Below are 24259 nucleotides of genomic sequence, written 5' to 3'. Positions count from 1 at the left end.
GGAAATAAATAAATGCTGTTATCTGGGGGTGAATGCAACATATTTCTTTATGCAAATTTCAAAACATGATTGTTGAAGAGACAAATGCATTTTATTCACCATAAATCGCCTTTACAAACATAATTGTCCTCAGCTGTGTTGAGGTGATGCGTTTTCTTGGAATTGAACATCGGTTCCAATCAAAGTAACCCTGTTCAAGAAAACACATTAGGTTATAGGGTCTCAGTACACTCATACATTACAAGATGCTTTATTTACGATATATACAGTATAAAACATCACAACAATAGAAAAGTTATCTTACTTGTGTATTTGTAATACACTCAACTTGTGTATTTACAAGGTGTATTTCCCCTAAGGAGAATGGAAGTATATGACCAGGATATACTTTCGGTAAGTAAGCTGAAAAGGTTTGATAAGTTTATGAGTAAATAACATTCCCATGTTATAAAACAAAATAATCCTTCATTACAGCGAGAGAGAAAAAACTACCATTAATCAAAGTAAACACAGCATCTTTTATGTTGTCCAAGAAAGAGTTGAGTTTTGTGACCTGTTGATTAGAATTATTGCTCTGATGAGACTTGATTATTTTCAAAAACATGATTTTAATAATTACTTCTCTTTGCTTTGTACCTCAAAAGGGTTTATGTTGGTTTATTTTATGCTTGCTTCAATTCTGTTTAAGAGAATATACAGTTTGTAACAATGTAATTTGAGATCACTATCTCACTTTCATAGATGGATACACACTACTCAAATACTCACTTATTAGGGGTTAATTTTAATGCCAGATTAAGCTCAGTCCCATATACTTGAGCGCTGACACTGCTCTTTTGTTGGATGAAAGGAGATATTACCGTAGTTATTTAAATATATTCCAGTCAATAACAGACAACAGAAAGAGCACTTCCAAGACAATAATAACTGAATTTACACACCTTAGCCTGATCAAAAGTTTGCATACCCTCGGCTCTTAATATTTTGTGATGCTTCCTTAATGACAGTAGGTATGTTTACACCAGTCAAGTCATCTTCATTTATAAAGCGCTTTTAACAATTTAGATTGTTTCAAAGCAGCTTTACAGAGATAAACGTATAATTTAAGGTAACAGAGATTGTTTTGGCTTTATAGCGGTTCTTTAATAAAGTTATTTTACAGCTAAAGTTAGTTTTGATTGATTTGCTTCCGTCGCAACGATCATTTGTTATTAAATTAGGGGCCGCTAAGACGACACCATTTTCTCTACACAGACTTTAAACGCTGATGGCATTCACATGTGGTTCTCCAGTGGTTCTCAACTCCAGTCCTGGGGACCCACTGCTGTGCACATTGTCTTATCTGACACACTCAGAACAGTTCATTGAGCTCTTTTCTAATGAACTGATGATCTGAATCAGGTGTGTTAAATAAACAAGGACTGGTCACCGTGATTTTGCCAAGCAAGACATGTTCCTGCATCAACGTTTTTTGTTGGTCCTGTAATATTCCTGTCCAGAAACATAGTCCTAACCTAAAGCAAATGTCAGACGAAATTAATTCAATCCCATTTCGAATTCTGACCGTCTAAACCATATATTGTGCTTTATTGTTCCACAATAGTAATGATAATTTTAACAATCAAGAGTAGCGTTAGTTCTGGCAGGTCACGTTAGTCAAGCTCGCATCAGCTGACTCTCAGCTGATCCACATCTACCTATAGGAATACGACCCCTATCACCGTATACGCTCCTTCAGTATTATCAGCAGCTATCGCGTTTCTCAGGAGCGAATTAAATGCCGAAATTCGGCAGGCAAACAACATCATCTCACAAGGAATCGTGCAATCAGGAATTTAGCAAGAGGAATTCGTTCCCCACAAGGATTTCACCTCAGATTCATCTTAAACTTGAACACGAGATTTGCCGCATTTATCATAAGTTTCCTGATTTGGAAGTGACCTCAGTCTGCATTGCTGCTCGCATCGCTGCTTTATTGACAGTACTCGACGTGATTCATTCTCCATTCATCTCTGAAAGTCTTCACAAAGCTAAGCTAAGTCCTTATTAATGCTCATTGCTAAAGTCTATATCAGGGTATTAGCAACATGCTTGTTGCTAATGCTATACGTGTGGCTTGGGCTTATCTAACTTAGTCGTTTTCATTAAAGGGTCATGAAACCCCCCTCTTTCAGCTCAAGTCTAGCTCACAATCTTTTTGAAAAATGCAACTTAAATGGGCGTGGTGGCTGTGAGAAGAAAGGAGGGGAGTGGGTGTGGTCAAAGCCCAAAGTGGCCCATGCATATCGACTGTCACTAAAAATCAGTGGTAAAACGTGAGGAAATGCTAGATTTTTTTATAGCTGGCAAAGTTAAAGTCTAATGAAATACACTGACACCTTATTTTTGTCCTTTCAAAAGTAACTGAATGCCCTGCTACAAATAGCCTACTACAGTAATCATAACTCTATTTAAAACATATAAATGTACATGCATATGTATAATTATGCCATTATAAAATATATATTTGTTTATATACACACTATAAATGCATATATTTGAAATAATAAATTTTCCGCTTAAAAAAAAAAAAACGTTCCGTACATAGATCTACGCGCCCCATAAACCCACATAATAAAGATGGAAAGTGTCATAGAAATTTGCACAAACTAAGCATACGTTCCATACAATTGAGGCATTATTGAAATATCTGAATTTTTATAACGAGTGATTATTTAACAAAATGCAAGTAAAACGGTTAGGGTTACATTTTAGACACACACACACACACACACCTCTGAAGCGATAGGAAAAGTCCTCGGAACCGCATCACTCGCAAGACCGAAACCTGCATTGGTGTACAAGGTCGAAGTCCACCATTCTCCCGTTGAATGGTTGCTACACACCCATAGTTTAGATGTGTCCGTGGTTGATGCCGGGCAGCCCGGGCAGCATCGCGGGGAAAGATGCACTGGAACTTTTGCACCACGAAAACAAACGCGTATCCCATTATAGCCTCTCTCATCTACTACGCGATATCACAGTTTGACATGTCTGTCTTTGGAAAGTTCCACGTGGTGTCATGAATAATTAAGAGACAGTGTCTTCTCATTGGATAAGAAAACTCAGTACATGAATAATTATGAGACACCGATGAGTCATCAAAGTACTATAGTGCTGTGACGTGGACACGATGAAGATTTTAAACCCGGAAGACGAAAATAGCGTAAAAAACCTCAAATTTAACCATTTTCCCCCTACTATTAAATCTAACAGATGCTAACATTGTCTTCAATGGTGTTCAACACACATACCTCTGTTAAAATCTCAGAAAATTTGGTTTAGGGTTTCATGACCCTTTAAAGGGTGTTTCTGCAACTACGGGCACTTTTGACTATCCCAATTTAAAAAAAATCAACCTCTATGAATTTCAATTTTAACCATCACAGTCTATAATACATATAAAAATGTACACAAAATAAAATGTAGTCGTTAAGATTTTAATCTGGAACATGTTTATTTTTTACGTTTTTCGGGTCATCTTCTTAAAAAGTGTCCTTACCGCAATAGTACAATAACGTTCATTTTATACATTTTTCTTTAGAAATTTCTATAAAAAAATTTTATATATGTAAATAACTTTTTCAAATTTGATGCAGTTTTGTAAATACTGATATAAAAAAAAATAATATACAAAATAGAGAATTTCATGTTTTTTTCTATGCCATGTAAAAAATTTACAGTAACCTTAGATGTCAATTGTTTCCATACACACAAAAGATAACATAATTAACTTTTTATGACAGATGTTGCAATTTCAATGTGTTAATCATCTCAACTTAAGTGTAAAAATATTTTTTTTTGCAAATGAAAATGTGAAAAAAATGAAAATAGAGCAGTGCTGCGGTAATGACATATTGTGTCGGTAAGGACAAAATATTTTTTTTTATGTAAAAAATGGCATGTTTATATATATACTAATATATATATATATACTAATATATACTTCAGTACTAATAATATACTGAATATTTGTCATTTAATATACAGTAAACCTTGAATTTGTCTCTACCGCAACACAAGGTCTTTACCGCAACACCTAAATTTGCTGCGGTAAAGACATGTTGCGGAAATGACATTTTTGCTAATATTTTAGCTAATTGGCAGCTAGCAAGGCCTACCACATTAGTTTTGACTCTAAGCATCTTAATATACATGAATTCAACAGTAATATACATTTATTTTTAAAATGTAGTTCAAAAATACACAATTGTTAAGCTGAATGGTAAGGACGCACAATAAATACTAGAGCAGAAAAGATGATGTTTACCTTATTTTTTTGGTATCTTGTGAGTGAGGTAGTGTGGTGGCCCAGTCTGTAAGCAATGTGCTCAAGTGATAATTTCTGTTTCCATAGAAACTAGACTTGTTTGTGTTCGATAAAATTTCATAATAAAAGCTTTTTTTCATTGTTGCGGTAAGGACTCAAAAGTGTGGGACAGGTACATTTAGTTAAAAAAATCATAAAAATGATCAGTAAATAATACAAAGAATTTTAAGATGCTGTAAATGAATCTGTATATTAAACAATTCCATTTGAAATAATGTCATATTGTAAAAGAATGAGCTAATTTTGAAACCACGGGTGTGGGACATGAGCAAAAATGGTGTTTGGACCTATAAATGCTTCATAATTTTACATTAAATCATATTATTTATTAATTATTTTTTATGTCAAAGTGTGTATTGACACTACATTTATATTTATGAAACATCAAATGACAAATTTTAACATAAATCTAAAATTTCACTCCTGGGACTTAAAAGTGACCGTAGTTGCAGAAACACCCTAAAATGCTCTTGCTAGGCTTATGCGATCATATTGGCTATGTGCGTTACTATGTGTTGTCATTGGCAACTGATCGCGTTGCACACTTTAGCACTATGCAGCACAGATTCAAGCAGCTGCTTGATATGAATTAATAATGCATGATGCAAACGGAATAATTCTGCTGTGGCACAGCTTTAAAAAAGACATAATAAACACTCACAATTCAGTTGACTCACTTCAGCGTTATCAAACACGCTTGGTCTATCTAAGTTAGTTCTTGGAAACACGGCGTTCTTAAAGCTACAGTGTATTGTATACCGTGCTTTCATTTTAATGAGTTGTTGTTTTTTTAAGGGCTTGCATCTCTATAGGCTGAAATTCAACATGGTGGTATTTTTAAGTTGTGTATATTTATATAAAAAAATACAAAAAAAAAAAAATATTGAAACGCTGCTTGTTCTAAGGCTATCGTGGCTATTAAAAACGGCTTGCTTTAAAAGCTGTTAGTTGCTATTGGTAACATGGTTGTTTTACTTTCAAGGTTATTTAGCCCAGTCATTATTTGGAACATGGCTTTGTTTTAGGCTTATACCTGGTGTCATTTGTCACATGCTGTGCTAAGCTTATCAGGCATCAGTAATATCATGCTGTCATTTCAGCAACATTGCTATCAGTACTGTATGGTGGTTGCTAGTGCAATGTTATCGAATGCTTGTTACTTCGGCTTCTAGTATTTTGCGCATACTGTCCTCAGCAACATGCTGTAGTAATCAAGTGTTGTTTATGCTATCCGGTTGCATTGGGAAAATGCCTGTTCTTTATTCTATCTGATTATTTCAACATGCTGTGTTAAAGTTACCACATGCTTGTGGCTAAAGCTATCTAGATATCGGTAACACACTTGTGCATAATACACAGTACATTCACCGCAGAGGTCTGGTATTCAACACTAACAACATCGTAGCTTGATGGTCCTGTGAAGGAGTGTGGAATCATGGGAGTCGTCATCTTCACATCCACAGCCGATGGAATCCGTAGGACGGGAGCAGAAATCATGTTCATTAATGAGGAAGCACACTGTATTTCATTGCTTAGCTGCGCACTGCATCTGACTCAGAGCTAGATGGTGTTTGCTTCTCCAACCGGACTACACTAGTTTTAATACTAGTCCTATGGTTATACAAACATGCTAGTTGTATCAGTTTTCTTGCCGTTAGTCAGAGCTATTGCTGTAGGGTGTATGCTTCCCCTGCCAAACTACACTAGTTTTAGCTATAGTTCTGTGATTTATACAACATGCTTGTTATATTAGTTTGTTACAGCTAGTCAGAGCTATTGCTGTAGGGTGTATCAGGGATGGAAATTACCTTTTTTGTCCACCGGCCACTGTGGCTGGTGGATTTCAAAATCTACCAGCCACTCAATGTTTTTATCAGCCACTTTTTGGTTTTAACCGACAATGTGTAACTGCATGTGAAAATTAATACTACAATATCTACAATACTTAAGCAGTTTATTTAATCTCAAGTCTCAATGAAATACTCACATTTTCTCTTTCTCTCTTATACACTCTTCCTCTCTTATATATTTCTCTTTTTTACCTGGATGTGGCATTTGGATGATTCGTGGTCTTTTATGGCTTCCAGTTTTAGGTTTTTAGTCCCAACAATGAAACTATTAGGCCTTATTTACACGAGAACGCTCGCGGGTGAAAACGTAAAAATATTTTATCAGATGTGCCTTTCGTTTAGACGGCGACGGCATTTTTGGGGCTTAAAAACGCAAAAAAGTGAAACCACCCTCCAGAGTGGAAATCTTAAAAACGCTCCACCGTCGCATTGGTGCGTTCACACCGGACGCGAATAGCGCGTCAGACGCGAGTGATTTCAATGTTAAGTCAATGCAAAGATGTTTTCTCTGCAGACCTCTTAACGCCTGCGATGTAACGCCACTTTTTTTTGAAGGTGTGCCTCCTCTAAAAGTGTCCGCCGTCCGTGTGAAACAGTATGCTATCTTTATTTACCCGCCACGGTGGACGGTAGTTGAAGCGAGTTTACCCGCCACAACACAAAATCACCCGCATTTGGCTGGTGGCGGGTGCTAATTTCCATCCCTGGGGTGTATGCTTCCCCTGCCAAACTACACTATTTTTAGCTGTAGTTCTGTGATTTATACATGCTTGTTGTATTAGTTTGTTGCCACTAGTCGGAGCTATTGCTGTAGGGTGTATGCTTCCCCGGCCAAACTACACTAGTTTTAGCAATAGTTCTGCGATTATACAACATGCTTGTTGTATCAGATTTTGCTGCCGCTAGGGGTGTAAGCTTCCCCCAACAGATCCCATACAATTGTTAAATTGGCTACAGCAACATGCTTGTTGCAGTGTGACCTTGCTTGCTCCAGCTTGGGGTGATGCTTCCCCAATTAGATTGGATCTATAGTGCTCAACATATGCCTCTAACATCAGGATGTAACCATTCTATCAGCCTCTGTCATGGTGGGGGTAGTGTGTAAAAAATATAATAACAAAATGTATGTATAATTTTTTGTAATTTTTCTCTTTCTACAGAAGTAAACTACAACCAAGTATAACAAGGTTATGACATCATTGACAGGTGACCGTGTACGCAGTACATGTCAACAAATAACTTGTCTGATTGGAATTTATTCAAATCTACATATTTGTGACTAAATATATCCAAGCATCAGCATCACGCTTGTTACATTAAACCATCCAGCTAATTCTAATTCAGTGTTGCTAATTCTGTGTGAACCAGAAGTTTCCACCAGGATTACTTCAGTATTGTGTACTCAGTACTTATTTCCAATGAAAAAGATAATTGAAATTAAATCTCCATCTCTCATCTCTAGCTTACAGGCGTCACTCAAAGAAACTGGTCTGGAATGAGGATATACAACAAGCAAGCAGCTGATTCATTTTGATATCTAATTTTCACTTCTTCATTTCAGGTGGTATGTCATTCATTGCAATATGCATGTTTACTGCTGAACATTTCAGGTATTGACAACATGCTTGTTGCTTTGGCTTATGTGGGTATAGGCAACATACTCGTTAGGCCATCTAGGTAAGGGCAACATACTTGTTGCTTAAGGCTTTTTGGTATTGTTGGTAACAAGCTGTTGCTCAAGATTTCAGGTATTGGCAACATGCTTGTTGCCTTGGCTTACTCAGGTAACTACAAAAGCATCCAGATTGCGTTGTCAGTTGGTTTTGGGGGATATCGGCATATGGTTTTGTTTTGGGGGGTTATTGCTGCTCTCCCTGCTCTTATCCATGCTAGGCTGCATGGATGCGCAGGGAGTTCTCGCCCAGAACGGAACCATACCGCCAATCCAAACTGTATGCTAATTGTCAATCATATTTGACGATAGTGGTCCTGACAGAAATATATATTGAATTGAATAGGTGTCTCTTACATTGTCCCACAGCAACATTACAGTTTTTCTCGATTGCTTAAACACTATAACCAGGCTTTTGAACTAAAATTTCAAAACCATAACGCCATTTATCAAAAAGCACACCAATTTCACTAAACTATAAACACTATTCCCTGTTCTGACACATGAGTCAGATTTGTTGAACTGTCACTGCAAAACTCTACACACAAATCCCTTCATTTCTCATTGCTTAGACCATGTTGTCATTTAGAAAGCACTAGCATTCAAAATTGTTCACTCAAGTCAGCACAGCTTCAGCTCAGTTAGCACACAATTACCCAAGTGGAAACACTAAGAGTCAAAATTTAACACACATCAATCAGAACCTTCAATAGATATATAAAAGGGCCCAAATCAGTTTATTGCGTTTTGGAACAATGGATCCAGAAAGACATGAAGGAAGAGGGATAAGAATGAGGAGGAGGAAGGGCAAGAAGACAAGCAGTCTCAGATGAAATTCAAGCCACTCTAGTTGCCCATGTCTTTGTCAATGGTATGACTATGAGAGAGGCTCGGCTACGAGTAAGGCCAAATTTGAGTCGCTTTACCGTCGCCTCGAGAACCTTCAGGGAGGAGTGGTGGCAAACAAAATTCTATCACTGAATAAGAGACAAACTTTTCCAATAGTCTTTGATGAGGTTTATTTTCTTGCAAGAAAAGGCCAGCAGTCGTACAGTCACACAGAGTGACACAGAGTGTGACAGTGAAGGGAGGGCATCCTTTCTCCTTTATAGTCTTGACTCCCAGAATGTTATCTTTCTAGGCAAATGATGGTATTTCAACCATATGTGGAACATTCTTAGACGTGTCCATCATATTGTATCCTTGAGTGGAGGCCCTCCTGTCACGTCCCAACACTCTTTACCATTCCAATACAATTCGAATTCCATATTAGAATATGGTTTGTGTGTGCTCTTTTACTGTCATATGATGGTAACACACATCTTACTGTAAGTAAATATAAAAAAAAAAATTAGAGGAGAGAGTAAAAAAAAAAAGAGTAAAAAAAAAAAAAAATCAGTTTTTGTGTATGTGTGTTTTCTGTGTATGAATAAAAATGTGCCAATGTATCCACTGGTTGTGTCTTTTGTGTTCATCATGTGAAAAGGTTTGTGACGTGGGGAACCACAAGCAACATAACTTACCAGTTTTGGAAATGTTGTTTTGAATTTATTGCACCAGTGTGTTAGACTATGTTGTAGTGTGTGTGATTTTGAGGGCTTGTGTGTCCTGTTTGAGGGCAAAGTTTGGTTTTTCAGCAAGAGTGAATGGTTTTGAGTGTAGAGCTTCATTTTGACCTGAAAATAGGATGTTTGGGGAATTGGGTGAGACGTTATAGATTTGTGTTTATAGTTTTGAGAATACGAGGCATAGTTTCAAGAAATGTGTTTAAGCAATCGAGAAAAACTGTAAAATAGTGTAGATTAGTGTGCAATGTTTTATAATAATAATGTATTCTATTTAGTGTCCATTTCATTCAATATTGGGGGCAAGTTATTTGACGTATTTGAACATAAAAAAGTAACTCAGTTACTTTCCCAGATAATTAGTTACTTCTCTAATGATGTAATTATTACTGAGTTACTAACTCAGCTACTATTTGTGAGAAGTAACTAGTAACTACAACTAATTACTTTTTTAAAGTAACATGCCCAACACTGCTAGTATGTAGTTAACCGTGGACGCAGCTTTGCGGTAACAATGGGTACAACATAAACTAATAAAATTAATAATTTCAGACTAAGTCAGAATAAATCCAAATGTAACAATTTATTATTAGTCAGGTAAATGTATCATGCTAATTACATAATCAAGTAAAAATAACATCAAATGCTCAGAGATAAAGAGTAAAAGATGCATACCTGACATTAGATCAAATATATAATGCTGAGCGTCCAATTACGGACTGATCTGACTACAAAGTCACACTGAGCCTCTTGCAACATCTCTTTAAATAATCAGCCCAAGACAGAAACCTCTTTCAAATGGAAACATGTGCTAACAATGGGAATTTGCATTAGTCACAGTCTTTCGAGTTTCGAGCCTTTTGAGGGCAGGATTCCATCTGCATGAAAGACCCACCCTCCTCTGTAAGGAAGATATCTCTAAACTCCTAAAAGCTTTATTAGCTTTTGGTTTGCTTCTGTGGGGATGAGACCGTTGTACCAGTCGCACTGAGATATTTTCAAATGATGCCAAACATGTACAGGTGAAACTCGAAAGATTTGAATATCGTGCAAAAGTTATAATTTTGATGATTATGGCTTACAGCTCATGAAAACCCCAATTTATTCTAAATTTGAATATTACATGAAATCAATAATAAAAAAAAAAGGATTTTAAATACAGAAATGTCGGACCTCTGAAAAGTATAATCATGCATAGAGTTCTATATATAATATATTAGTTTCACCTTTTAATTTGAATTACTGAAATACACGAACTTTTGCACGATATTCTAAGTTTCACCTGTATAGTGTTGTATGATAATTGTTCACTTTAAACCATATAGATTTTTGGGTGGATTTCAGGTTATCCTGCATGAGGAGAGAAGGGATGGGTGATGAGGAGACTGTAAGAGTGAGGTGTGAACTGCTCGTGTGGTTCGTCTTTGATGGCGTTATTACTTATGTAAGAGAGTGTTCAAATGTTAATTCTCAGGAGAGTCTTTGTTTCTTCGAGGAGTCGTCGTTTCTTCCGCCCGTTCAGGCCTACAAAACTTAGTTCGATGCTGTCACGAGAGATGACAGTAGGCTCCATGGAGAAGTCAATCCCAGTAAATTCACGTACTTTGTCTAAAATGAAACGGTCACAACAGAAAGAACAATTATTTTGAATGTCATGAATGCAGTCATGAAATTATCATCACAGTCAGTGGTTAATAGTGTTTATTCATAGCACCATTTAATGTTGCCAGCTGGGGGTTAAAATCAGCAAGTTTGGTTGTCATCACAGAACAGACCTGAAACAGCAAATAGTTAATAGTGACATGGAATGAGACTCTTGGTTTCTGTTGTGAACAGTGAATGTTCAGTGATTGTCTTACCCGTTCGCCAAGAAAGTCGGGGAAAAATGAATTAAACCAAGAAAGTAGAGTAGACAACGATCTGTAAATACAATATTTTAAAGTGTTAGTTCTCATGAGCTGTAAGCTAAAATTCTATGACATAGCCTCTGGGAACATAATCCAGAGCAAATGGGTCTCCTTTTAAATGTTATGTGATATTTGCAGAGCATACAACCCAATGGATAAACATATATTTTATTATTGAACATACTAATCCTGATTTAACCAGTTATTAGCCAGCTGCTATTTGTGATGTGGTGAGCTGAACAACATTACCTGAGAGGGTCGGTTCTGAAAGGTCCAATTTCTGTTTTACAGTTTTTTATGTTGAGTGTTAGGTGGCCAGTTTTAACTTCGACTGCAACAGTGGCAGTAATGGTCAGTGTATCCACATCCACGTTAAACGGTAATTTGACTGTTCTGTGAAATAGAGTTCAGTGCATTATTTCCTCTTAAGAAGCCTAATTTAACTCACTGTGTGTTAACCTCTATATATGTGTCTTTCCACAGACTTGTTGAGGCTGCTCTGAACAGGCACTGTGTTGGCTCCAGATACTTTGAAAAGACATTCATAATAAAGCCACTTTTTCATTGTAAAGATGCAAATGCCATACAGGTAAAGTTGTATAGAGCCTCTGAACCACCAGGTTAAGAAGTAGGTTTAATATTAGTATTTTTTTATGTATCCTGGACGTAACCAAAATGGCATCCAGTTATTTTTTTTTAAAAGGGTATTAAAAAGTATTAAACTGGGAGTGCTGAAACCCTGCAAATAACATGAGGGAGACATTCCAAAACTTTTGCACCTGCCACATTTACCATTTAATTGTTTTCCGTCTGTTAAATTAAGCAAACAAATTAGGTTTGCGTCATCCAGAAGTCACTTTTGTCTGTTTATTGTGTGTTTTATTAAAAAAAAGAATTGTGTGAAGTGTGAAGAATTTTACCAGTTTCTTACTACTATTCTTTTTTCTAATGATTTCTTTGATGAAAATTTGTGATATGAACATTATACTAACCCTTTTTCCAGGTTTCCAGACACCTGAATTTTGGCACTCTTAATTGTTAAAGTGACTCCAGTTGTAGGAACAAGCACCTGCACCGCTTTAAATTCATTGATTTGAACCTTCATTCTGTCAAGAAAATATATACATTTTAATATAAAATATAAATGTATACAGTATGAAATATAAATTTTATTTAGCAGGAGGACATTGAAGGAACACTGGTCTCACCCTATAATATACGGGTTCATGGGAATTGAAAGAGTTTGATCTGGAATATCCATGTTTCGGATATACTGTTTGAGCTTCTCAATAGCCTTACCTGCAACTGTCAAAACAAACAAACTTTTGTACTGCTTATACTTAAAGATGAGGGTTTTGGATCTGTTCCTTTCTTTTTTTATGACATGAAAGATGCAAAGCCATCACGGATCTATATTCTTATTCAATGGAAATGTGTAGGCTACATGTGATCTCCATGTCCATGTAGTGTTTTGATTAGTGAACCATATATGTGATTGAGTATTATTCCTCTCTATATATATATATATATATGTGTCTTTCCACAGACTTGTTGAGGCAGCTCTGAACAAGCACTGTGTTGGCTCCAGATACTTTGAAAAGACATTCAAAATAAAGCCACTTTTTTCATTGTAAAGATAAGTGCCATGCAAATAAGTTGTATAGAGCCGTGGTTCCATGCAAACTGGAATCATTTTGATGACGTTTTATCTGTACAGAGGTAAAGGGAAGGGAGGGAGGCCTTCACAGGGGAGGGACTGGTTGACACTTCAGGATTGCGTTGTCATTGCGTCCAGGTGCAGGCCCTTCATCAGATCTGGATACAGCCTGGATCCGGCGGACTGCGGTAAATCTCGGGATAAAAAGAGAGACTAATATTAACGTAGACGCCATCCTTCTTATGATGTAACGAGTACATCAGGATTTATGGGAAGTCTTCCAGGTTCCGGCTGACCTAATCTATGCAGCCTAACATTTTACATGATTTGAATAATATAAGTTAATAATAATGTGTTATGTGTATGCTAGGTTAAAGAGATGTGTTTTTAGTCTAGCTATAAACTGACAGAGTGTGTCTGCTTCCCGGATAATGTTAGGAAGACTGTTCCAGAGTTTGTGCTAAATATGAAAAGCATCTACCGCCAGCAGTCGATTTTGAAATTCTAGGTATTATCAACTGGCCGGAATTCTGAGATTGCAAATTGCAATAGACGTGAAGGACTATAATTTGTTAAGAGCTTGCTCAAGTACTGGGTTTCGAAGAGGCTAGAAATAGAAAACTAGCTTTAAAAGCATAAAAGGGGAACACTTCCCGCCCTCCCTGTGGAGCTCTCCCTATAGCCACACCTCCTCCAAATCACTTGAGAACACAAAGCCAGAGCAGGCAAAATATCACAGCTTTCACAGTTTGCCTGACAAAATGGCAGTTTTGACAGTTTACTGTAAGCGTCTGTGCCCAGCACTGCTGGACCCGCTGCTGCCAAGGCAGAGTGCCGTCCTCAACCTGAGGAAATCACATTTTTGTCAAAGACTTCAATTCAAAGATGATCAAAACATAGATCGAGAAGATCAAGTCAATCAACACCCCCAAAGCTTACTTAGTCTCTTACCTCTTTGTGAGTTTGACATTTCAGTAACTTCAGGCAGTTTTTATTTGTATACCATTTAATGTTTGATGATCGCATTAGTTTACATGTGCGTAAGCAATGCTTCTATCACTTGTTTCTTGTTTCTTCTTTGCTTGGATTCTTTACTTATTCAGAAGATGTGTAATAGTGACCCCTTATCATATAACAGAGAAAACATGGATTGCCTGAAATTTCAATCAACGATGGGGAAGCGTTGTGTCATAAATTATGGTACATTCCGTCAACCGCAGAGAAAGGTTTAATAAAACTGCATTTGTATCCAACCCTCCCTCATCTCTGTGTTTGCCCATCATGCTCACACTTACCTAAATCAAGTCCCCTCTGGGTTAGTTTGACTGTAACTCCAGTATTGTCACCTGTAACCACTGGGACCAGAGTCAACAGCACTAGAGTACACCAACAGAACATCATCTTCTCACAGACCTATAAGAGAGACACATGGGTATTTGGTAAGACAAAATTAATAATTTTTCCTTGACAGGATACAAGACTCAAGTAATCTTTCCCAGTCTAACTGTTTTCTCTTGAAATCATCTGCAGACTTGTTCTTTGCATTCCACCATGTAGCATTGTTTCGAAGTGGAGACAAGACAATGGTGAAAAATTTTAAACTGAGGATGCAAATTGCGTCTGCCACTATTTGCACTAAATAGCATCTAACAACTATCAAGGTCAAATAGCATCTAACTACTTTTGACCTTTCTTAATATATTTGTAACCCTTTTCTTAACCTTAGAGGTATATTTAAATGTTTCCCACCTTATATAAACCATCTTCTCAGAGGGCTTTCACACTGGCCACATTTGCTGCGGTCCGAGTATGAGCGTGATTGTTCCCGGCTTTCACATTCACGTGAATTGTGCCACAGTTCAAGTACAACCAAACTCAGACCACCTCCTTAAGGTAGTTTTGGGTGCGGTACCCCAGTGTGCACCCGGGTCTGCATGACAGCTTTCACATCAGCACTTATTCATGCGAACCGTACCCCGTTTTGAACTAAACTGCCAGTGTGAAAGCACCTTCGGTCTCAGAATGAAACTGATCATATCGTCTCAGGATGACAGAACTTGAGCTCTAGGTCTAGGAAGGCAAGTCTAAACAAAATAAATAGTTGGTCAGACTTCCTCCACTGGGAAAATCTGTCTGAGGACATACATCTTAAGAGCCCTCACATGGCAAAGAAAGTGAAGCCTCTCTTGGTCTGCCGACACATGTTGAGGAGGGAAAGCCTGAAAAACTATAGCTAGTTGGTGCTCTAGGCATATACCCCATTCTCAGGTGTAAGAAGGATTTGACCCCACCTGGTGCAACCTCCAAGCTTACTCCTTGTTACTGCTGCTTTTTCTTTTTTTAATACTAATGTAAGATACAACACATGGTCAAATCACAGGCCAGGACCTTCTCATAAGCTGCAGGCCTCATCCTCAAAACGCCACACAGGAAACGAATAACCAAGTGGTGTCTCCCCAAAGTCCCATAGCTAAGTGGTGCGTGGAAGGCAGCTAAGACCAACAGAAAACCAATCCTGAAGGAACTCCAGCACTGAAGCCACTGGGCAGATAAATACAAATTATACGCTTTGGTATACTATTTTAAAGTGAAGTGTAAGTAAAGTGTACATTTTCAAAACTTTTAGTACAAAAATCCAAACTGATCATAGTTGTAATGCAGATAGTCATTATTTCAAAACCTGATCTCATGCTTTCATTACAGTTATACACATTTCAGTCCACATAATCATTGTTTCAAACACAAGATTATTGTAATATGTAATGAGAACATTTGGTCTAATCATCAAAACACAACAGCATGATCTTCTTTCAATTTAGTACTTTTAACAATCAGTTCATTTAATAGCAAATAATGCAATAATCATCACCCTTGTTGCTGAAATAATTGCAGTAACACAGGCTACAGATGCCACATTAAAAAAATGTAATCCATAATGTTTGTAATAGTATCTATATTGCGTTATCAAAAGGTGTGATGACATTCTGAAACTACCATGAGGTTTTGTGCTAGAACAGCGTTTGCTGGAAATACAGTGCGTTCTCACTGTACCATATGACTGAATCTATACTGTAGTTGACCTTTATAAGGGTCAGTTACAGTAATGTGGCAATCTCTACCTGTAAAGAATCCACTGGAGGCAAGTTGAGAGATGAGAACCCAAGTGCAGTTTATTATAAACAAAATCAAACATGAAACAAAACATGGCATGGAATGGAATGGCATGGAATGGAATGGCATGGAATGGCATGGAATGGCATGGAATGGCATGGAATGGCATGGAATGGCATGGAATGGCATGGAATGGCATGGAATGGAAACAAAAACCAAAGCATGAGCATGAACTTACACGACAGCAGATTACAGGAAACAATACCTGACAAAGACACATGGAAAACATGAGGGCTTAAATACACAGACTAATGACAAGACAAGGGACACCTGTGAACAATGATCAGACAATTAACCAATGACAAGACACATGGCAGGATCACATGACAAACAGGGAATCACATGACATGAACAAACCCAAAACCAAAACCGTGACACTACCATGGTAATCTGTTTACAGTATCACATGGCATACTGTATTGTAAAATGCTGTATTTGATGTCATCTGTCTCCCTTCTACTGATCAATTTGATGTTACACAGTCATTGACTGTTTCTTTTCCCTTGTATCCTGCTCTATGTTCACAAATTGCAAATTTTCATTTAGTATGTTTATTAATCCATTTCTCTAGGGGTGACCACTGGCTGGTCCCTACAATAAACCTGTGTACACACACACACACACACACACACACACACACACACGCCGCACACACACACTTTGAACATAGTGGTTATAATCTAAGATGAATCGCTTATAATGTAAAAAATATCAGAAATTGCAAACAAAGTAGAAACTATACCTGTAGAATCAATATCTATAGAATCTATATTCATTGATTAACCATTAAGATAATATGGATTGAATAACAGACAAATTCATTAAACTGAACGAAAAGTGATGCAAATGAAAAGTTTGATAGTAATAGCATTATGAAAGGCGGTTACTGTGATTGAAACATTTAGATGAAACACTTATTTTGTGTTGTGAAAAGAATACTTTGTGATTTTGTGTATTGTACAAACACAATTGAAAACATACTGAAATGTATGCAGAGACGACTCAAGAAGGTGTTTGTCCTATTCTATATCTTATTAAAGTAGGATAACGTTGAGATGTGCATGATGTGAATTAAATTGTGTTCTATTTATTTGGTGCAACATTTGCTATCATTTTAAAAGAACTTTTCACTGAACACAGCAAAATATCTCCATCAAGGATCTCTAGATATAATACAATATAATACAGAAGGGACAATCCATACACTTTATGCATTAATCAATGTCATCAATGCCAGTTAAAGGAACACTCCACCCATTTGCATTAAGCTTTGCAATGTTAGAAACCCAGTCAAACTATTGAATGGTCGTGCAACATTTTCTCATTTTCCCCTGAGACGGGAGAAATCTGTATTTACCTCTTACACTTCCTCCGACAATGACGCAAAAATCGTCATTTTGCGTCATTGTCGGAGGAAGTGTAAGAGGGGGGGATTTCTGTTAAGACTACAAGCACTAGTTCCCACCCTTTCAAACCCGCCCATAGGGGTTGGACCTAATGCGCTAACAGACCTATCGCAGATCAATGCCAGTGCGTTTGATTTCACTGGCAGAAACCTGCATGTCCGGCCGTCGAGATCGTCCAAAATGTCCGGGATTCGGCTTTGCTTTCTACGGTCGCCATTCATTGTTTACATGCACTCCTTTTGTTTCAATCTAACTGAATTCATTCCGATTGGTGAATCTGAATGTAGTGTTTACATGAACGCTAAACAAGTGATCGGTTGATGTGCGTTTTCCCATTGCTAAGAAAATACCCGCTCCTCTGTGAGAGATAGCCCACGAGACCGGTGCGTCTCACAGGTGTCGCTCATCAGTAATCACGCCACCGGCTTTTGCGTTCTACAGTCGCCATTCATCACGTTTACTGTGGCGAGCAGGACGAGGCTAGGGCCGCGGGAGAACGACGCGAGGCCGGTGGCGTGATCGGTTGATGTGCGTTTTACCACTGCTTTTTTTACCACAAGAAAATACCCGCTCCTCTGTGAGAGATACGAGACCAGTACCTCACAGGTGTCGGTCATCAGTAATCACGCCACCGGCCTCGCGTCGTTCTCCCGCGGCCCTAGTCTCGTCCTGCTCGCCACAGTAAACACAATGAATGGCGACTGTAGAACGCAAAAGCCGAATCCCGGACATTTTGTGCGATGCAATCTCAAAAACCCAGGCAGACTCAACGGAGACTAGTTAGCTTTATTGTTTACAACTGCTCTCTAACCGGTAGGCGTGGCTTGGGAGTGGCCTCGTAGAGCAGCGAAGCAAGTGCATTCTGGGAGTTGTTGTCTTTCATCCACATGAGCCAAAAATACATTTTCTGGCTTTTCTCAGTCTAGAAAGCTCCAAATTCAAAAATAATTTCACATAAATGACCCAATTTAAATACACATTCATCTTTCCAGAGGTGGAGTATCCCTTTAAACTTTTTTAAATCAGCCTTCACCTTTTTTGACTGGGTCTGCCTTTTGTTCTGAAGCATTATTCTTGTCCGTCACGCGTTTATTTGTACTATTTTTCAAGTTTTTGGTGTTTAATTCCATGGTTCTTCACTCATGTCTTTTCAAAAGAAGTTTGTGGTTTGGTTCTCTGTCTTTATTGAACATTACACTCCAGTTGGTCCGCTTTGCAACATGATTCAGTTAAAATCACAATGCTATGGCATGCTGCAGAACTTTTACCATATGAATGCATCCAGATATTATTTAATAATACCTGAAGTAATTCATCCAGTAGCTTTTCTCTCTGTGACAACAAAAGTAGACGACTCGACAGTTGTAGAACTAGCACTAAGCATTATCAACAAGACAGGGAGGGGCTCTGGTGAGGGGGAGGAGCTAAATAAATTCAGATATCTTAAAATATAATTGTAACTAGTCGAAACTAAATTGGAGATCTTTAATTACCTTTGTGTATATGTCGCGTCAAATGAAGATATCTATGACATCATTACAGATATCTTTAATGGAGTTTTGACTAGTCAAAATGTATTTAGAGATATCTCCTTGAATCAAGTGCAACTATAATTGCAGATATCTCTAACTATCATTATCAGACTGGCTGAGTTCTTGGGTGGAATAAACATTATAGCAGGACTTTTACTTTCTGACCCCTGGACTATACACCTCTGATCATTCTGACCACTGATCTATATAAATTACTGGATTGCTCATAGCATTCTGAACTGCCAGCAGGAACATATATCTGGGGTTATTTGCAGAATTTGATTCAAATAAACATTAAACATTACAATACATACAATCCCATACAATATTTGAGTTCACGCAACATTCTTTACTTAAAAATATATGTAACATGAATCTACTAAGTAATTGCAAGTTGTTTTATTATATTATATCACGTTACATATATTTTTAAGTAAAGAATGTTGCGTGAACTGAAATATTTAAATACATATAACAAAGGTTTCTTGTTAATTTTAAGTAAAATTATTCCAAGTTGGGATTACTTAAAAAGTGTGATGCAAAAATGGTGCATATTCATTTTAAGTAAATCCAACACAGTGTAGGCAATGTGAGATCAAAATAAATCTTAGTTGTGTTAACAACATTTAAGCTCATTTATATTTAAAAATAAGACAATTAAATGAGTTTTTTTTATTTTATTTTTTTATTTTCAAAACATTTTTACTTTAACTTATTTTAGATCTTCAGCTATTGGTCTGCTTACTGCACTGCTTTCAATGTCTTAAAATAAATTAAACATGCAAATCACACACAATAAAGCATTTCACTTTATTTTTTTGCCACAGGCTGCAAAGCCTGAAACCACACATCATGAAATGTGCAAAAAAATGTGGCAAATCGACAAATGGAAGTTCACTTCCAACAAGTCACTTTTTCACCCTTTGCAACACTTCTTAAAAGATTTACATTTTTCCAACATTTACTTTTGGAACATGCAACAAACAACCTGAGAATAAAACAAGACTACAATCAAACCTTTGCAAACTAACACTGTACTAGAACCAGATGTGTTTGAACCTAAACAGGTCTTGTGACTCAACATATTTTGAGTCGTAATGGTCAGAACAACACTATCAATAATATCTATTATTTCAACAAAAAAGCCTGTTCTTCAGAGAGTAAACCTTTGGAGTAAGTTTGCCACTGTCTAGTTCCAGTAGAATCTTCTGAAAAAAATCAAATGAGTATCTGAGCTCTTTGGGGTAACTCAGATTAATTGCATAAATTAGGCAAAGTAGAAAAACAGAAGCCTTCGCAACACCTGCCAACCTTGTCATCACCTCTATGCCTTCCAGCATTACCCCAAATTGGGTCATATGTTGAGCCACCTTTCGCGATGATCCTCAATGTGAGCTGTTCCAGTTCCTCTTCGTTCCCATGAGTATCCTTTAAAAAAAAAAAAAAGGCAAATCTGCATTTACTTGCAACATCACTTGTTATTGTTCAGATTGTTGCGAAAAACACATTGCATTGAAAATACGTTTTATTGAAACACAAAAATTAGAAAGAAATGTACCTTAATATTTAAAAAAAAATTACATTTTTACATCTAATTTGGTTAAATTAATTAATTGCCATTATATAACATGTTTATTTAGGTTTGGAGCTCAACTTGGTTATTGTTCGATTTTAGATGCTCACCTGATAATGCTTGATGAGATTCTCAGGATTTTCTGAGAGATAGACAATTATCCTAGTCTGTAAGACTGTAAATTGTAATATAAGTGCTAATAGTACAAGTTAGATGCTATATAAACTATCAGTCAAAAGTTTTTGGATGGTAAGATTTTTTATTTTTTTAGTTTAAAAGAAGTCTCTTCTGCTTACCAAGGCTTCATTTATTTGACCCAAAATACAGCAAAAACTGTAATATTGTGAAACATTTTTACAATTTAAAAATAAACTTTTATATTTGAAAATATTTTAAATTCAATTTATTTCTGTGTTGGCAAAGCTGTATTTTCAGCATCATTACTCCAGTCTTCAGTGTCACTAGCCTGGCAAGCCAGACCTACATCAAGATGTTTAGTCTGGCAACTCACCATAGACACGCTCACTCCGAGGGGCCGGATAAATGGCTGTCTTTCAAATTCCCTCTGCACGCAATAGGACAGCGCTTCAACCAACCAGAGCTTTTTCCCAACAGCGGAGCTAGTTGATAGATTCAACTTTTGCCATATCTGGCCGGCAAAACGACGAACACATCTTCCTTTTTTTTAAGAATGACTTAAGTGCCAACTTAAGTCCTCCAGAGTCGCGGCTAAAGCCGATTCGAAAGACTGTTCTCCAGCAGCCGTCATTCTTTGTTTTCAAGTCGCAGGCAGGTAACCGTCGCAACTCTGTCGTTCATATGTTAAGCCCGCCCTGCCTACTCTATAAGCGACGTGATTGGCCTGACCCAATTTAGGTTTTTGCAGCTCGAAAGTCTATGGAGAGTTGCTAGACTGCCCTGGCTGCAAAATACATTTTACTGCCGCTAGGGTGCGTCTAGATTTCTAGGCTACAGTGTCACATGATCCTTCAGAAATCATTCTATGTTTCAATGCTCAAGAAACATTTATTATTATTATCAATGTTGAAAACAACGAAACTAAAGTTTAGTGCGTTTTAGGAAGGATTGTTCCAGTGCACCTATGCAACCATTGTGGAGGTGGGGGGGTGCTACCACAGAAACCGAAAATTCTCGGGCCAGCAGCATGTGTCCAAATTTCAATCTTAACCGTTCTATTTCATCAGAAACGATCTGAAAACAGGGCTTTAAGTGTAAAATACCGAACTTGTCCTTTATTTTCTTGACCAAATTAAATGCAGTAAACGAGTGTAGGCTACCTTAAGTTAAAAAAGTTAAGCTTACCTTTTTTCAGTGTCTTCACATTGCGTTTCAGAAAATCTTCACCCACTAACACAATAAACAAGTGTTTATTAATGTTAAAATGTCAAAATCTAATATTTTACTAAGTTTATAGAAAGTTAAGCTTACCTTTTCACTATCTTCACTTGTGCTTCACAAAATGGCTCCAATTTTTGGCTGGAAAGGCATCAGGGAAATTGCATATCACGTGGCTCGTGTAGTTACTTAAAATGTTATGCTAGATTTACTCAATTATGACGCAATTGTTATAGTAGTTGATTTGACTTTTTTTTTTTTTTTTCATTTTATTTATGCATACATTTAAGTTCACCTGGTAACTTATATTTTTGTGTTACACACACTAGTTAAGTAGAGGTTGAAAAGTTTAATCTGTTTAATAGTGTTTAATCTAATTCCTTTTATAAGTAGGCCTAATGGTTGTTCAGCCAACAAATCGTTTTTTAGAGTGTTCTGACATTCAAGTGTTGTTTTTAAAATTAGTTAAAGGTACTTTACAGTTAAAGGTATTTTTCAAGTACAAAAAAATAACATTTGAACATAGTAGTATACAGTACTGCAAGTGCAAAAATAATATATAAACGATAAGTATAATGTTATGTTCACTTAAAGAAAACTTAGAAACTTACAAGTATACTTGCAGTATAAACTACTATAGTTTACTGAGAGTACATTTCAGTGTGTACTTTCATAAACTAAAAAAAATACTACTTGTATTAAAATAGTAAACTACTAGTATACTTATAAGTTTACTTGTAGTACAGGTGCATTAAAAATGAGAAACCTAGTTGTGTACTTAAAGTTTACTACTGTTACACTTATAGCACACTTAAACGTATACTTTTATATACTAAAAGTGGGCCAAGCAGTATTGAAATAGCACACTTACAAGTACACATTGATATTAGTATACATAAAGTATACTTAAAAATATACTTGAACATTATTTTAGTATACTTCATAAAATGAACTTAAAGTATACTACTTTTTCGTAAGGGAAGCAGGGGACATTCCTGACTTTAAACTAATAAAAATGTAAATGTTTAGGAAGTTTGCATTGTAAGAATGTACAGGGAGACTTCAGATAAAAACACTGACTCGTTAGGTAATGTTTTCTCATTAAAATCAGATGATTTCCCATTAATTCAATAGAATGTGAGGGAATACTATAGGGAATACCAACATGGCAGCAATCCATTCATTTCTATAGATCAGTGATCCTGACTAGTCAAATTATAATTATGACTCATTGAAATACAATTGTAACTATCTAAAACATATTTATGGATAGTCAAATCATAGTTTTATGTCAATTCGCCAGTGTCGTCATCCCTTGGAAGGGAACTTCTTTTCAATGAATATTTAAATGAACTTCCAAAGAGCGGATTGTCTATGCTTTAAAGAGTTAGTAAAAAGTAACTTTGCAACTACATGTCAACTACCACTCATTGGAGTATTAGTAGACTTTCTGCTTTAATATCTGCTAACACTTTATTAGGGACCTTCAAAATAAATATAAGTAATTATAAGTAACTTTTCAAGTACTTTATATGTCAGCTTATTCTATTAACCCCAACCTAACAGTCTACAATACTCTAATGAGAGTTAGTTGACATGTAGTTGCAAAGTTACTTATAGTTAGTAGAATGTGAACTATTAAAATGAAGTGTAACCAGTTTATTATCTATCTGTGGTATGAGCAGAGACAACATACAGTGTTATACACCATGGCCAGAAGCAACAGTAAATGAAGTTTTAAAAGGTTTTAAACTGATTTCAAAAAGTTTTAATCATTACCTGAAATAACAAGCAACGGCCACATAATTTAATTAATACAAGTAAATACTTATGTTTAACTTAATTTATACTAATATATATATATATATATATATATATATATATATAAAATAACATTTCAAAATAAAATAGACTGGAGAAAGCAAACCCATACCTGAGGAGACTTTCGAGGAGACTTCCACTATGGAATAACAGCACCTGTAAGAAAACTGTTGTCCTGCAGGAGTGTTGGAAGTTTTTTTATAGGTCAGGGTGTTAAGATAAGCACTGCTCCCATCTTCAGGTTCTTCATTATAGCCCAAACGGATCTTTGCACTTTGCATATCTTTGCATATTTGCATGCTGTATCTACAATCCATGTAAATCAAGTAATTGAACCTAAACGGTCTTTGCCAAAAGTTTGTACAGGAATAGTTTACGTT

At 36.6% G+C, this 24259-nt stretch overlaps 1 protein-coding gene across 1 annotated transcript; it reads right to left on the bottom strand.

The window, feature by feature from the left end:
- Positions 1-10021: 10021 nt before the first annotated feature.
- Positions 10022-24054, bottom strand: LOC307170377 (bactericidal permeability-increasing protein-like). Its single transcript, XM_079891467.1, has 8 exons — positions 23992-24054; positions 14316-14433; positions 12572-12668; positions 12356-12469; positions 11613-11756; positions 11316-11376; positions 11171-11231; positions 10022-11064 (listed from the first exon to the last, which is right to left on the bottom strand). The coding sequence occupies exons 2-8, from the start codon at positions 14419-14421 to the stop codon at positions 10913-10915; spliced, it is 735 nt and encodes a 244-aa protein (XP_079747593.1). The 5' UTR covers positions 14422-14433; positions 23992-24054; the 3' UTR covers positions 10022-10912.
- Between the last annotated feature and the right edge of the window lie 205 nt (positions 24055-24259).

Source organism: Squalius cephalus (assembly GCF_949319135.1).
Source record: "Squalius cephalus genome assembly, chromosome: 13".
Lineage (NCBI taxonomy): Eukaryota > Metazoa > Chordata > Actinopteri > Cypriniformes > Leuciscidae > Squalius > Squalius cephalus.
Note: the sequence above shows the minus strand (reverse complement) of the source record. Positions and strands in the feature narration are given on the sequence as shown.